At 40.9% G+C, this 17,522-nt stretch overlaps 1 protein-coding gene across 1 annotated transcript; it reads left to right on the forward strand.

The window, feature by feature from the left end:
• Positions 1–2,490: 2,490 nt before the first annotated feature.
• Positions 2,491–10,603, forward strand: LOC118438715 (dynein assembly factor 4, axonemal-like). Its single transcript, XM_035859357.1, has 8 exons — positions 2,491–2,613; positions 4,642–4,936; positions 5,974–6,264; positions 6,360–6,485; positions 6,550–6,779; positions 9,791–9,856; positions 9,932–10,120; positions 10,274–10,603. Exons 1-8 carry the CDS (start codon positions 2,491–2,493, stop codon positions 10,496–10,498), a joined length of 1,545 nt encoding a protein of 514 aa, XP_035715250.1. The 3' UTR covers positions 10,499–10,603.
• Positions 10,604–17,522: the final 6,919 nt, after the last annotated feature.

Genomic DNA, 17,522 nt, shown 5'->3' on the forward strand with positions numbered 1-17,522 from the left:
CGAGAGAGATCTGGTGCTGCTAGTGCTGGAGAGAGAGGAGAAAGCCGACTGAGCCCGACTTTCTCATTCCCTCGAGGATCACCTCACTCACCTCCGTCCTCCGCCGCCTACCTCTCTCCTTCCTCAAAAACAACCACTTTCACCAAGTCTCCAACAAGCTACTTGAGCAGCAGCCACTTCAACTTGGTCAGACAAACTATAACAATAAGTAAACTCAAAGGAAACACCTTTCCACGGGAGGAAAATAAAGCATTACATTTTCAAAGTATCATCGTATTTACTTCAACTTGCATACCTACCTCGCTAACCTCCGGCTATGTACCCATCTCCTATTTTTTAACAGATTAAACTGAAGGTAGACGAAAAATCCTTCAGACTGAAAGGATTGTGGGTTGGAGAAATTGGAAAAATGTGGAAGGTCAATGTTCGCCTGCAAGTGAATGCCGCTAATTCTATTATGCATTATCTTTTGAAAATACGGAATGAGTGATGCACAGCAATAATGCATCGCTTGGGTAGAAATGAAAGCTTGGTCCCAATTCTAGGTTTTCAACTTTGGGTGGATAAGAATATGGCGAAAGGTTCATTCGCTATTTTGTTCAATATTATTTACGTCAATTTCATCGACGTATGAACAAGACCAATTTCTAATTTTTACACACACGATTTTCAACCTGCATAGCATAACGTGGTAGTTTTATGTAGGTATGAAACTGCTGACTTTGTGGGAAATGTCTTAAAGTGAGCCATCAACATGACGCACAGCACGATTATGGTGATTATGGTGATTGTGATGGTGTGGCATGCATGGCGAGATGGCCCCAAATCTGATCGGCGGCGTCAAGTCAAGATCATATCACTTTCTCTCGTGATCTGCTTCCTCTCACTCCCAGGCGCCCCTCATGCTAATCGTCGTCAAAGTTAATGTGATGACGCCGATCCTCGCCTCATGCTCCCATTGTTTTTTCCATCAAATTACCAACTCTCCCATATACGAAACCCATGAAAACATATCTTCTTATTGCCCTTATGTATGTACTTATGTGCCATCTGCTATACGCATATAAAACGTATGCTCTTGTAAAGTCTGCGCTAGAAGGCTGGAGAACGAATCCTGAATTGACAGACAGTGAGATAACTCTACTTGAAAATTTGGGATGGGAACAGCGATGCTAATCTCAACCCGTCTGACAATCCGAATGACTAGTCGCCCAAGCGTTTTCCAATGTTGTGGTTGAGGCTGATTTGGGGATGTCGGATATAATATGTGCTTTCGAATCTGGTTGTTTTATTGATTGTTTCCAAACATTCCAAACTTTTTTGATGCTCTAGTGGAAGCTGATATCGCGAGTTGTTGTTCAAAATCAACAACAAATATTGAAATACCAAAGGCACCCGTGTTCATGCATACATTTGTAGGAAGAAACAAATGAAAGTTGTAATCAAGTTTGGTTAAATTAGGAATTGTATCTCTAATTCCAATTTATTTGTGCTTCACTTCAAATGCATTACAACCGATTGAGTTCCACTTTCATTTATGTATTTATAGAGACGTTTAAAGGTTCGATTGATCCTGAAATATTATTATATCTCAAGTTACAAACTGGAAATTATTTCATCATAAATCCTCTTTGGTAGAGTGTTTCAATAGGTTCAGTTGGTGTAATATTTTCCTAATCGTTTGATCTCTACTGATCTAACAAGATCCTTGCATTTGGATACATTTCCCCACAACTGGAACTAATAAGTTGTGTCGATTGTGTTGTGTATGAAGATGGGATAAATTCCACATTGCACAGCATGAGAAGACGAGTAATTGCTGGTTTCGTACCCGTTGTCCAGCAATTTGCTTTCACTTGAAATATGGTCACACCCAAGAAAAGCGTTTTCGTCATTTTCTTGCTCTCTGAACCCAAACAACCAAATAAATAAGAGAGATAGGCAGTGGCAGTAGAGGAGTTTGATCGATTTAAGACTTTCCCCAACGTTCAAGCCGATTTGAGAATCAGATTTCTGGGTCGAGAAAACTTTTCCGTCAAAAACTCTCGAAAAACTTTATTCATCCGTGTAATCTTAAAAAATAGCCAATCAACTCGAGTTTTCTCAAGAACTCTCAAAAATTCATGAGAAAAGGAAAAAGTATAGTTTAGGAGTCAACGAATTGAAATTCAAGTGACTCAAGTAAGCAAACTTCCTTAATAATCTTGCATAACTGCACATTGTTCAAACTTAGCAATTGATTTCGTACTTTTTGTTACGTACATCTGCTCTGCAACACTTTCTTCTTAAATATATAAACTTTCTTCTTATATTCCTTTGTAGGTATTTAAATCTCAAATAAATGCATACTTTGCTATGGGAGTTATCTAAGCAGATTCTTAAATTTGCAGCCGGTGTAGGATCAAAACATAATCGGGGCTCAATAGATTCGTACATTTTCAGAAGTCTCACAAATACTGACACAATATTGTGAGGATATTCAGTAGGATGATGCCGCTGATTGTAAAAAAATTTTCATGGCACCAGACACCCAGTTCAATTTCCATAGTGGTCCCGATTCCGGGAATACTTCCTTCAAAAACGGATGTGCTCACTTCAAGCAAATACATCAGGGTAAGTACCTTTGACACGTATGAAATAATATGCAAAGTATGTAAGGATATTGTATTATACATATGGAAATATACATTTGCTCATGCACACATATATCCTTTGGTTCATTGCACAATTCAAAATTGCTCGTCCGATGAATCCAAGTGACCGTGTTTATCTGACCACTAAACTATCTGTACCTACATTCCAAACAGTGGATTCCCACGATCGCACATATTATGTTAGATTTGGATCTAGGAACTAGTACATAACACTGAATGTCATCCGGTCAGGAATCGGTCTAGTCGGAACGAACGGGTGGTCATGCGGCAAACCGAGAGTAGTCGTGAAACTTGTTTATGGCAGAGTGATAAACTTATATGAACACACAGTGCCATCAATTTATGTCGAAAAATTTGGTTTGCAAATGTCGAAATGATGCACCTTTCTAATTCATTCAATTTCCGGTTCCATGCTTGAGATCGTTTCAAGTTATCACATGGTCAGCAATATTGATTTATAAATATTCAGATTTCATAAAATTAAACCAACAAAATTTTCTCTTTGAATACCACCAAGAATTGTCTTTGATTATATGCGTAAATAACTTTTGGGGATCATGATCCAGACAGGCAGATAGATTTTCTTTCATTCCTTTTATTTTGGCTGGTAGATTTCCCTTCAGTTGAGTTAATTTGTTCAACATTAATTCCAGTTGTTGAGCATTTGAAATTTGTCCATAAAGCAGGCAAATTCGAGGGATTCTCTCCCCCAACGAAGGGGATTTATATTGTTGGCTTTGAGTGAGACCAATTCCAAAGTTATAGCATACATATATGCAAATATGACAGCCAGCTATGTATGCAGCATGCAAGGGATATTTATTCACACGCCCAAAATAGATCCGTATATACGTATATGTATGTATGTAGATATGTATAAAACAACAGTTTCTTTTGAAATTTGGTTGTCCGTGCTTAATTTTGCTACATTTGCGTTTGTTTCTGATACATATATTTGTGTATTCTGCATACATGCATAGCGCAACACATCTTGTAGAAAAATCCTTAAATGGGATTTTGTTGGCAAGAGTTTAGGGAAAGTAAAGTAAAAATTAAGCATTGCCAGAGTAGCAGGAGGATGATGAAAGCCAGGGACGGAACAATATGGCAAACAACATCCATTCATTCATGCTCTTATTATATTCTATTCAGTAATTTGTGGCATGGCTTATTTGGCTTCGTTTGCAGGAGCTCAGCCGAGTCAAAGTAATTTATTTCTGCAGGATTCATGATTCAAAGATTCTTCAGTGGCTGGTTGGTTGCTTGTTGATGTTTTAGCAGAGAGTTTATTATTCAGCATATTTTTATTACACTTTTGGACTCGGTTTGGTCTCTATTCTCTTTCATTCGCACACAGAGAAAAGACTGAATATCGCATACTCGGGCTTTTGTGGCGACGACGGTTGCCAATTGGGAAAGTGTATTTATGGAGGATCGAGGAGAAAGTGAAGTGTTTGCTCAGTTGTGTGTCCTGAAACGTGCAGAGGAAACGCATTCCATTGAATACTACATTTATGTATGGCTTTTCAGCGGATAATAGAATCCTTCAAGAAATTAATACCAAGTGAATTATTTTCTTTTCATCCGAATTTTGAGTGGGATTATATCAAAAGATATTTATTACTCGGTGACGGTTGGATCTGGAGGATATCAACAACACATATTTGTTCTCGAGGTTTTGTAATCCCAACTTATTGCTTTCCCCCAAATTCGCCACTTTCCTTACTCGCGTTATATCACTTGACGCTTTTTTGATTAACTCTATTCTACGTATGTATGTATGGCATCAGTGTTGAATTCATGTCGTATTTATACGACTTGCATAATAGGTTGCACCGACTTATCTATGCGCTGATTACAAATCATAACTTAAACTAAATGACTAATAAGATATGTATCTAAATGTTCAGCCATTGCGAAAATTAATCTTATTCTGTAATTCTCAACCAAGCTTAATTTATGGAGAACTGTTTCTCTCATTTTTCAGATTCACTGTCATCCTCACATTTTTGAAGCATTTTTATGGGGAACCGTGGATGATGAGAAGGGGTCATGCACTATCGATCAAGCCAAGAGCACAGTGTTTCTGCACTTTCCTAAAACTTGTTCCATCCCGGACAAGGGGTCAAATAATGGAGAGGATAAGCACAGTGACGATGACACTGCCGCCTGGCCATCCCTCGAGGCTCAGGGGCTTGACCGGTTGAGGAAGAAGGTGTTGCGAGATGCTGCCGTTTGTGCGGCTCACCAACGACACATTCAAGAAGAACAAACTGCTGAGAGTAAGAGTTTTGGTTTTGTGAACAATCCACACACACCTTTCTCCAAGTATTTACCTTTTCTTCCTTGATAAATAAGTGATGGGGAAAGTGGGAGAAAGCACAAAAAAGAGAAAAGAATTGAGTTGGTAGAGCAGGTATGCAGTTCTAGGTGTACATACATCTACGAGATAGTGGACTCGTGGTGGTGGGATTTGTGGGGTAATTGATTGCTGTCCTGTCCCCGCACGTACGTTCTTTCTCCTAACCACCCAGCTACCCGGCCACCCTCTCGCTCCGCCAACCTCTCATCGTTCCTTTTCAAAAAACTACTTGAAGAAGGCTCAATGTGGGTCACACTTATATCGCGTCGTCAACTGGCTCCCACGCATTTATCATTTCCTCGTTTTCTTTGTTGCTGCCTCGTGCCTCACCTTTTTCTGGGAGCTTTCTTGAACATTGTTGATGCTTGGGTTCATTATTGCGCTTTCCGTTAGACAATGACAAGTTTCGCCCCAGTGCAACAGTAGCGACGCGAGGACGCATGTACATATATAAGAGGAAAATGAAATGAAATTGTAGAAATTGGCTTTGCCATTTCTCGTGCCTCCTACGTACATACATGTACGCACATTTTCTCATTCAGCTGTATCCAATAATAATGGGAGGAACCCAATAAAGTCAGATACTTTTTTTCAAAAGGGACGAGAGCCACATTCAATAAATTGTACCAAAAGGCGAGATAAGATTTGTACAATGGAAGCAGAGTAAAAATTCTTGGCACATCCATACTCATTCTTTTCACTATGTAAGAATCCGTAGAGCCAAATGAAATAAAGCGCTGACGTCCCTTGATTCAAATCAAATTCAGGTCCAAGATTTATCTTGGTTGAAGAGTAGGGATCGTAGAGTTGGGATCACACGGGAGAAAAATGGCACCGTTTAAGCGTTAAATGATGCCACTTGTCACTTGTCAAGGGCAAGATTTCTATTCCAGAAGAAGTGTAAAAAATCTTACGTTATGCTACCTTTTGAGTAAAACCGTACGCTTTCTTATGCAGCACGTCGAGAAGAGCTTAAAAAGACCAGCGTTCTAGTCCAAATTCGGATGGACGAAGAGGCTCGTGCCAAGGTAGCTGAGACCAAAAAGATTGAAGCGGACAAGGCACTTGCTGATATGAACAGATGGGCTGCAGAAGGAGGTCTACTTCCAGGTGAAACCATATCCGATGTCATCCTACCACAGGGGAGGAATTATGGTCAAGTTGCAAACAAACAAACAGGTGCAATTGCTACGGGGGAACGACTTGACAGAAATCGACCAGCTCCTCGTACAAGCAATAACAAGTCAAGTATGTATCGATGAACGTGTCAAATTAAAATAATCTGGGAATAAGTACATAATTACACACTTTTATGCTTACAAATGTTGTCATCCTGTTTTCAGGGAACAAGGAAACGCTGGAGGAGCTAATTGCGCAAGGTCCATCATCTGTTTCAATATTGTCCGCCGATGCAGATGATCAAGATGCATTGGTTGGCCTTGTCGGTGGTGGAAGGAGAAAACAAAAATGTAATGTGAAACTTTAGTTTTTATAATTTGTCTCAGAAATAATGATGTCTACTCGTCCATTTAGTTGGCGGAGCTGAGGGAAGAAATTGCCCAGCAAGTTTGACGACATCTGTAATTTCCCCCAGTTCCAGAATTTGGCCGGAACTTGGGGATAAGCCTGTGAGCGGTGGTGGGGGTGGCGGTGGAGACGGTTATCCGGTGAGCATCCGGCAACCCCAACGAATCACAGTGGCTTTCACCCCACGCGAATTTCCAACTCCGGCGAGGGAGTCTAGTGCGCCCTTGGAAGAAGAGGTATTTATTTTATGCAACGCTGAACTAAAAGCCATAGAATATTTAGAATATTTTGCACCTGGGACAACAAACTCATCCCTCATCATTAATCGTCTCCCTCTCGCCCCCGATTTTAAAAGTATTGGTTATGCCCAGTCCCTGTTTTTACAAGTTATGCATACTACAAAAACTTGGGTTTTTCGAAACCAAGAGAAAGCTATGCCACATAATCCTAATAAATTTATATAAAAGTTCATACTAGTCGTAGGAGGTTCTGCATACATATTTCGTTTTTTGAGAATTTGCTTGGATTTTAGCTACACACATTTATACGTATATATTTGTGTAAAATGCCACTTTTTATTTCAATAATGCCACTTTCACTATCAAGTACATGGTACTTCCCCTTTTAGTTGTCGTATGAGAGATCTGACTCTCCTCTGGCATACTCCTGACACAACTTCCTTCAAGTTCTCAAGTGAACAGACAGAATAATTCAAAACTGTTGCTCTAAAATTCAAGGTGAGGCTGAAAGTAATTAAATTAATCAAGTCAAACATGATGTGCAGACGTACAGTCAATGGAACAAGTATTGGCAACACCCACATAAGCTAAATAAAATTGGCTGTAACTTTGGCATGCATTATCAAATTAGCATGAAAATTTGTACGCAGTTAGCAAATCTAATGTAGTTTTCGATTATAATCATGTTTTACTGATTAAAATTAGATTAACGCAGTTTTTGAATAATTTGCTGGAAAATTTGCGAAATTAACCCACAAAAAGTATTGGCACCCTCTAACTTAAAAAATCATAGAGCAACGAAACGCCAATTTTACTGCGACAAAGTGCTTCTAGTATTGCGTGGCACCTCCCCTCGACCCAATAAGAGCAGAAATAGGTCGTGGAATTTATTCGACAAGTTCCTATATAACGTTTTTTTATATGGCTGCCCACAGTTCTTTTAAACTTTTGACAAGCTCGTTTTCCGACTAGTGGTTTCCCATTGGTCTCTCTTTTCTTAACCCGGACAATCAGAATCACATCAGGAGACTGTGCAGCCAACGAAAGAATCTTTACCTTTTCGGTCTCCAAAAACTTGCATCGTTAATTTGGCTACATGTTTGGGGTCACTGCATTTTTGGAAATATGAAATTTTTTCCTAGGCCAGGTTTTTGTTAAATGATTTCAAATTATCGTTTGGAATGATTGACAACACCTTCCTGGTCATGATTTCATCGATAGTGACCAGGTAACTACGCCGAGAACTGGTCATTTAACCCCAAACCATAATCGATCCTCCTATGTGTTAAACTGCCATAAGAACGTTTTAGTATTTCTGAGCCTTTTATTGCATCCGCTAGACTTGAACCAATTAATGAGCTCCGAATAAGTAAAATATGCCTATGTCGGACCAGTGGGCCCTTTTTCATTGATCGGAACTCTATTTAGGGTCATATTTAGCCCATTTCGATTTATTGAGGTGGTTCGCTTTGGGTACTCTCGCGTCGGTCGGGCTTCTGGAGCCTGAAACCCCAAGGCATAATTTTTGATTGATCACCATATTGTATGATATGTTGACCCTGCAGTTGATACTCCAATTTAACATGGATTTTTAAGCTGAAATCTTCCGCTCTCGAGTGGTTCGTTGCTTGAGTCATCCTTAGGTTTTGGGCTTAGATGACTTTTTTCTTCCGCATCATGGAAAAGTAGAAACTGAGATTGTCATTTTACATTTCTTTGCTACGTATTCAATAGTAAATATGGAAAAGTATGTTTTCTCTTTGATTTTTCGATAGTAAAGCTTTTTTCTGAAAGAGACATGATTATTTCTCGCCGCGCCAAATACAGCTCGTTTTTTGTCGCCATTTTGGCTCCAGACAACACAACTGTAGACTTAAAATGTAGCTAACCTCATATTTTGTCACCTAATTAACTTACCGTAACGAAATGTGGAAGATGGTTAAGAAAATTGTTTTGAGTAATTAATTTGGCCACATGTTGCCAATACTTTTTGCAGGTTTGCATCTGATTCGTTGAGGTCAAAATCAGAATTGTGTTATGTTTACCAGATATAAATCAGAAACATGATTATAATCGAAAACTACATTAGATTTGCTAAATGCGTACAAGTTTTCATGCCAATTTGATAATGCATGCCAAAGTTATAGCAAATTTTATTTAGCTTGTGTGGGTGTTGCCAATACTTGTTCCATTGACTGTATGCGCGAGTGACTTTATGAAATCAAGACTTTGCCACTCTTGCTTGCACAACTCCGGTGGGAATGCAGCAAATTTCGGATGCACTTTTTAATTAATGAAGCAAGCACATATAGAACTCTCGCCAAAACACTCAAAGTGCAATCTGCCTCACTTTTCCTTAAAAATCGCCTCCAGTTACATGAAAATGCAATTTGAAACATTGAGTACACAAACACATCTACGTAACACCAACCAACGAATGCATTTATACTTTTCCAAGGAAAGGCATAAAAGCATTTCCCAGGGCCTTGTTTAGCTGGAGCTTGCGATGTGCAGTACTAATAATGCATTATCTCCGTATAGTCGGGAAAGGGAAGGACCGGAGGAAGCTGAGGCTCTGAGAAGAGAGATAAAATGTTCATGATTTATTAACCGAAACCGAAACCTACTTCCCCGTGCAAATCACTCCTACTTTCTTCGCTCCCAACTTATGCGACATTTAAACTTAAACCCACAATTTCTCGGTCTGCTGAATGTTGAATAAATTAAAAGTGGAGATGCGTAATGCATGCACGTGGCAATATATAATACATATTTATATCTACGTATTTATAATACTGTGGCAGTGCACAATATAGTACTTGACACTGCTCCTACATATATGCAATCGCCCCCACTCTCTTCCTCCAAATTTCCCCTTGAACCATGTGAGAAAAGTTTTTGCGCATATATATATGTGCAGATTTATACATACCCTACGCTACTTGTGTACGTTTGGTCGGACCTGTAATTTGTATGACCATTTTTTTGCTTGCATGAACGTGTTCTAGTGGTTGAAGAAGCAAGCAGAGGCCCGTCATTTGTCTGGATTCAACGAGCCTGACCTTCGTCCCGAGGTGAGAAAATGTTTTTGTAAAAAAATATTATTTTATTTTATTTTATTATCACTTCAAGTTGTATTTTACAAATAGGAACGTGACCCAGACTGGCTGTTACAGAAAGGTCGATCACTCATGAAAGCAGATTGTCACTTGGGAGCCGTGAGTGCTTTTAGTCTTGGCATCAAATTGGCCCCAAAAATTCCGCAACTTTACTCTGAGAGAGCCAAAGCACATCTTCATTTACGGAATTTCATGAAAGTCGTGGACGACTCGTCCGTGGTGAGAGATTTTGTACTCATAAGATAAAGACATACACACACGTGATGAAGTGTGTGGCACAATGACGATGACATAGGCAGTCAGATGGTCTGTTATTCGTCAAAAGTGCTCATCTTTTCATAATATTTACTCTACTGTCAACTGTGTGTTCAGGCTTTGGAACTCTTCACCCCAAAAGTCTCTGCAAATGCTATTGATCGGCTGAAATGTCACGTAACCCGTGCGGATGGCTTTCAAGCTTTGGAAATGTATACCGAGTCATTGTTGGACCTGAAGGAAGCATTGAGACTTTCTCCAGACGATGAAAAGTTGAAACAACGATTCAGTCAAGTTTCTGCCCTGCTGGATGAGGCTCTTGTCAACTCAGATTTAGATTAAAAAATGCATTATAGAACGTTTCTATTCTTCATATTCGCATAAAGTTTATAAAATGTCAAACAGTAACAATTTTTGGAATGCATGCGTGCCACTGAAATGCCGCAAATTGATCGAGTTAGAATTAAAATATTCGTATGAAAATTATGAAAATTATGAAAATCATGTATGAAAATTAAATTGAAACAACTGTTTTTAAAAATTATGCTAACAAGTGTAGTTTCGACCATGTCGAAACCAGCGTATGTATGCAACATCACTGCGTCGTGGTCGAGTGGTTTTCAATCATGAGATACATATGCCGAACCTATGATAGATGATATCAAGATGAGCATCATCCCAAACAGAATTTTATCACAAAAAATGACCACAATGCAAACGCTTGCCACTTCTCCCCCTCCAGAACCAATCAACCAAGAGGTCGAAGAAACTGATCACTGCCCAATCTCTACATGCCCTGGAGCAAGTTATGTTGAGGGAGATGACTGGATACTCTGCGACCAATGCACAAAATGGTATCATTTGAAATGTGTCGCACTTTCCGACGTTCCAGAGGAAGACTGGCTTTGTCCAAGTTGTGTCACCTTTCTCACGCCTACACAATCATCCACTTTACTTTCTCCTGGTCATCCTAATCTTACTCTTTCATCTGGTGGAAATAAGAAAGCAGCAGCAAAGCAGTGGATACAGGAGTCTCTCGTTGCTGTCGACCCAACGGCTCATACGGAAATCTACATTAAAAAGACAGACATTTTTTCCCGTTATTCCACATTTCTCTGTCAGTCTACAGATCCTGGAGTCACCAAAGCCACGCTCGGAAAATATATCCAAATGGCATTCCCAAACACCAAAAGTCGGCGCCTGGGCTCAAGAGGGAATTCCCACAATGTATATGAAGGTATCAAATGGGCAGACACGCCTCCACCAGATCCCCATCAACAAGGTCAAAAGGATTTGGGTGAAATTCTTTCCGGTTTGAAGATGTCGACACCCACCCTGCGCAGAGTACCACGAGGTGCCAGGATGGCCGTCGCTCATTGCCTCACCAAAATTCTCAAAGATGTTGTCGAGTCAGGTGATGAACAAAGTTGGAGAAAGCTGCTACTATTCACATATGCCGCACTTCCCATCCCACAGAGAGCTGACAGGGTCAAGAACTTGACCACTTGGGTGAAGACTCGTACTGCTGCATGGGACGCTAATTTTTTCATCCCAGAACCACATCCACCTCGCCCATCATCCACTAAATCGTCTCATGATGAAACTTCGAAGAAAGTAGAGGCCAAACTTGCTGATGGAGATATTCGTGGAGCAATTCGCCTTGCCTGCTCTGATGACACATTTGCCCCTAAAGATGATACAACTCTCTCTGCTCTCCTCGAGAAACATCCACCTCACCCACAACCTACCAATTTTCCTCCACCACCAGCGGATCCTTCCGTCGCACCAGTTCTTGACCCGGAGGTGTTTAAGGCTATCTCAACTTTCCCCCCAGGATCGGCTGGTGGGCTTGATGGTATGCGGCCTCAAATTTTGAAGGACCTACTGGGATGCAACCAAGGTGAGAGCGGTGTCAACCTTGCAGATGCCATCTGTGCATTCCTCAACTTGACCCTTAACGGCGGAATCCCAGAAAATATATGTCCTTTATTCTACGGGGCGTCGCTCACGGCTTTGAAAAAGAAATCCGGAGGAATTAGACCAATCGCCGTGGGAAACACGTGGCGCCGCCTCGCTGCAAAGGTCGTCGTGGCCCGAATCACCCCGCAATTAATTGACCACTTTTCTCCACATCAGTTGGAAGTTGGCGTAAAAGGTGGTGCAGAAATCGGCGCCCACACAGCTCGAGTCTACTACAATCACCCTCACTCACTTTAGGAACGCTTTCAACGAAATACGCAGGGACAATCTTCTACACACCGTCCGAGACCACTTTCCTTCAATCTATGCCTTTGTCTCGCAATGTTACACCAACCCTTCGTCACTTTTCTACGGGACAGTACCCCTCCCTTCGCTACTAGGCTGCCATCAGGGCGACCCTTTGGGCCCGGCCCTCTTCTCCTTGGTGATCCACCCCATCGTTGAATCATTGGACACGGAACTGAACATGTGGTACCTAGATGATGGCACTGTAGCTGATATCCCAGAGAAAGTGTTAGCAGCTCTAGAGACAATTTCCAAAATGGGTGAACAAGTTGGTCTCCACCTCAATCGTGATAAGTGCGAAGTGGGTATTCTGGGAGCAGATCGAGACACCGCCATCGACATTCTCCGTCAATTTCAACTCCAGGCTCCTGGGATACAAGTAATGTCCCCCGAAAATGCGATGCTTCTGGGTGCCCCTCTCACGAAAGAGGCTCGTCTTGGCCACAAAAACGGAGCAGTTGGCTACTTTCTCCCGCCGACTCAGTAACCTTTCCAGCCATTCAGCCTTTTTCCTCCTCCGAGCATTAATCTCTATTCCACGCCTTATATATTTTCTCCGTTGTGCCCCAACGTGGAGAAAGTTGGACGCTCTTACCCACTACGATGCTGCTCTCAAGGACGGGCTGGAGGCGATCCTGAATTGTTCTCTTTCGGATGCTGCCTGGATACAGTCATCCTTACCTGTGAAGGAAGGCGGATTGGGGGTTAGACATGCTTTGGATGTGGCGATACCGTGTTTTCTTGGGTCCGTCCACAGCGCTTTGCCCCATGTAGAACGTCTCCTTCCAGTTTATCTACATAACACTGACATCGCCATGCAAGAGGGAGAGCAGGAATGGTCCGCCTTTGGACCCACGGAACTACCCCCCAAAACTGTCAGAGGAGTCCAGGGCGCATGGGAGCGTCCAATTCTGGACGTCACTGTGTCCCAACTTTTGCTTGACGCTTCAACTCCAGAAGACACTGCCCGCTATAGAGCACTACGCGACAAATTTGCCGGGGCCTGGCTCAACTCTGTTCCGTCCCCCCAACTTGGTACCCTTTTTTCAAATGAGGCTTTTCGCGTCGCAATCTCCCTTCGTTTGGGTTGCGACATCTGTCAACCCCACACCTGCCCTTGTGGAATTCAGGTCAACTCGCGAGGCTATCATGGTCTCTCCTGCAGGCGAAGTGCTGGGCGGTGGTCACGCCATGCTGCCGCTAATCGCGAGAGCTTTGCGTTCCGCCGAAGTCCCCTGCATTTTAGAGCCGGCCGGATGCTCCCACCAAGACGGAAAGCATCCCGACGGTTTGACCCTCGTCCCCTGGGCAAGAGGAAAATCTCTGGTTTGGGATTTTACCTGTGTGGATACCTACGCCCCTAGTCATCTCCCCAACACAATCCGGCACCAAGGCGCTGCTGCTACCAAAGCAGAAGACAAAAAGAGACGATATTACGCTTTTCTCGAGGACCGCTTCATTTTTATGCCCGTTGCAATTGAGACGGCAGGTATATGGGGGCAAGAGGGATTATCTTTTATTAAAGACATTGGTCAACGGATCGCTGCCACGACTGGAGAACCACGCTCCACAATCTTTCTCCTCCAGCGATTAAGCATTGCAGTTCAACGTGGGAATATAGCTTCAATCCTGGGAACCCTCCCACCAGGAAAAAAATTCAACGAAATCTATTATATTTAAAACTTTTTCTTTTTTTAATGACATTGTTAACAAATTTGCATGTCTTGATAAATGTAACCAGATTTGTATAATTATTATCAAAAAAAAAAAAAAAAAATATTCGTTAAAAAAAGTTTTTTGTTTACAATTACGGAAAATATCACGATATCAAATTCAGAGCATAGTGGAATATATAAATTGATACACAACCAACCTGGCAACAACTTAATTTCCTGGATTAACCTTTTAAAAACGGATTCCACCAATAAGGTGGAGGGCGATTTCGATCTCTTGGCGACGGACTACACCAATAAGGTGTAGGCCAAATTTTTCGCCTTAGCGACGGACTACACCAATAAGGTGTAGGCCAACTTTTTCTCGTTGGCGACGGATTCCACCAATAAGGTGTATGGTTACAGAATTCCGTTGAGACCGGGCTACATCAATAAGGTGTAGGAAAAAATAAAAATAAAATGACTGAGAAAATTTTCTCAGTTCCATTCTTTCCTCCTTATTTGTCGTTGGTTTTTCTTCAAGCCTGAACTAATTTTTTTTAGAGTTTAGAGTTGTAGTTGTAGTGGGGGGAGGAACTCGGAGGAAGTGCATCAGAGGTCACGCCGCGCCCCCGAAAAATTATCCAACATTGGCGCCGCTAATAAATTGGTCGGCGTTGACCTCTGACCTGTATCATCTTGTAAATATGATACAGTTCATATTTTTTTAAAATTATCACAACGTTCTCTTTAGCTAATATATTCGCAATAGTGTCACCACCGATCGGAACAAGTCACAGAACACTGAAGGACAAAATTATAGCTAATAACTTGTTTAAAATATAAAATGCATCCCAAAATCAGTGTCATCAAATTGATGACATGAATGATGACGATTTATTCGTTTAGTTTATTTTTGTAGTACTATCAAAATCAAATCCGATCTTTTTATCAAAATTAATATCGTGTGTTCATTTGGTTCAGTTGCAATTTCATGTTAAAAACCTACTCCAAGCAACTTCGCGGGGCCTTTTAAGACGGCATTATTACATAAAAGCCAGACTCTAATGAACGATTGGCATATAATTTTTAGCCCGAACTAGGGCTTATGTAATCGACCTGTCCGTCTGTCTGTCTTTCCATAACTCTCGAAGGAGTAGGCTGATTTTTACCAAATTTGATACAGACATGCATCTGGGCAACGACCGAGTTCGAAGATGGGTATTAGTGTTTCTCACGGGTCGGGTTCTTGCAAATCCGAAACCCGAACCCGATACTACTGATCCGAAACTTGAGGGCAACCCGAACCCGAAGAACCCGAAACCCGTTTGCAAGGATCCGAACCCGAACTGGCGGATCAAATCCGAAACCCGAACCCGAAAAACCGAATATATTTTAACTTTAAGGGGTGACTGGCTTTTTAGCCTAAAGGTTTCAAACAAACAATACTTCTGTAAATATGACCAAGGAATTATAATTAAGCACATTTCTGCATAAGTACATAACGCATTTTAAAATGTGAATCTTAATTCCTCGACCATAATAATGCAATCTCAAAAAATCGACCATGGATAATGGCTTTCCGTGACATTCAGAAATTTTTAAATCAGTTGAAAACTGAAAATGATTTTCAGTTTCAAGTTTCCAATATTAAAGTAAGCTCAAGCTAACTATTTAGCAAATTTTTGATAAAAAAATATATTTTATTTCAATATTCAAACCATAACACTAATTGAAGACACTTGTGAAAAGAAGTTACGACAATTAAAAATTTGAGTTATTTAATGAATTACTGCAGCATAACCGTCGTAGCAAGTGTGGTTAACACTTTATTTTCTTTTTTAATGTTTTCGTATTCGTTGTGGCAAAAAGTTCTTGTTGGTTCGGGTTTCGGGTTCTTAGTCGGAACCCGAACCCGACCCGAACCCGAAATTTTGGGCTCACATTTCTCGGACCCGAACCCGAACCCGAAAGTTTCGGGTTCTGAAATTTCGTATCCGAAGCAGGACCCAAACCCGATCCGAACCCGAAACCCGAAGTAAGAACCCGAACCCGTGAGAAACACTCGATCAAAAAACATTTAGACCAATGAGTGGTACCCTGGACACGATTATCACCTCGAAAGTATCCCTTGTTAGCTAACTTTTAATTTCAAGTTCTTTGATGAGAAGCCACTAATTGTAAGTATTACCGTGCCGGATTTCATGTTTTTAACGCAATTTCTAAAAATAGATATGGATCACCTCTCTCCCAAATTTCACTTCGATATGACGATTTTGAAAAATCAGTATGGGTCACCCCATAGGGTCCATCAAGATTAAAATTGTTCCAACCTAAATTCAGTTTTTTCTGTTACAATCCACTAGCAACCTTTGTTCCAAATTTCAACTACGTACTACAAATTTTAGAAATCCGTCGGGTCACCCTATCGGGTCTCCCAGGTTTAAAATTTCTGAAACTCCATTCCAATTTAAACGCTTTGAGGTCAGTCGCAATCTTCATACTAAAATTACTGAAAATTATTACTATAGATATTTTTCAAGCTACAAATATTTTACTTGCACTTAAATAATTTAACCTGCTCTAAAGGTTCTTGGTAGTTAAGGGCAACGCATTTGGATAGTAATGACCCCCACCGGCCAACTACTTGGCCGATCATGCCCATCTCCGAACTCATCCTTACTTTTGACCCGAAGATGAAGTGTGCAAAATTTCAAGTCGATAGCTTTTGTTTAAAGAGAGTTATCGTGCGCACAGACGGACGCACAGACGGACGGACAGACAGACATCTTGGTAAATCTATAAGGCCATCTTAAAAGGCCTAAAATGTATTATGTTCTAATTTTTGTTGTCGAATCAGTTCCAGGTCTCTAATAAATCATAACTGCATCAGTAGAATATTCAAAATCGGTTTGCATTAATTCAGTCCCCAACTGATTTTATCACCGCCCCACAAGTCGGTCTCAATGGTATTCTGCCCCCCAGTAAATCCGCCCCCAAATGCAATAGAAACCATTTTTAATTCCGTTTTTAAATGGTATCCAGGTCAAAATTAATTAGTTTTTATAAGGTTAATTGAGTTGGCACTTTGGACCAAAGTAAAAGTATCAACTATTCTTAAATTACCTATGTGTTCGAAGCATCGAATTTTTTTGTAATAAAAAATGTAGTTTATTATGCAAGGTTAAGGCTACTAACATATATTCCAGACTCATTAGTTAGTCCATCATGGCCTATTATTCATACGCTCCAATCTATCCGGTAGAAGAATATGCAGTTGTGGAAGTTCCCATTGAGCCTGTCATCCAACCGGTCGTTTATCCAACAACTAGCAATTTGGGTTACGGACAAAGTAACTGCCTAAAGAAAAAAAAATGTTTAAAATTACTACTGAAATTTAAAAAAAACGTCCTTCTAAATTATCCTACCAGGTCCCATTAATGGCGAAG

This window comes from Folsomia candida, unplaced genomic scaffold, assembly GCF_002217175.1.
Source record: "Folsomia candida strain VU population unplaced genomic scaffold, ASM221717v1 Fcan01_Sc001, whole genome shotgun sequence".
Taxonomy (NCBI): Eukaryota; Metazoa; Arthropoda; class Collembola; order Entomobryomorpha; family Isotomidae; genus Folsomia; species Folsomia candida.

Coding starts and splice junctions, on each gene's coding strand:
- LOC118438715 (XM_035859357.1), top strand. CDS start 2,491: ATGCCGCTGATTGTAAAAAAATTTTCATGGCACCAGACACCCAGTTCA. Junction 6,486..6,549: donor TGGAAGGAGAAAACAAAAAT/GTAATGTGAAAC, acceptor TCGTCCATTTAG/TTGGCGGAGCTGAGGGAAGA. Junction 10,121..10,273: donor TCGTGGACGACTCGTCCGTG/GTGAGAGATTTT, acceptor CTGTGTGTTCAG/GCTTTGGAACTCTTCACCCC.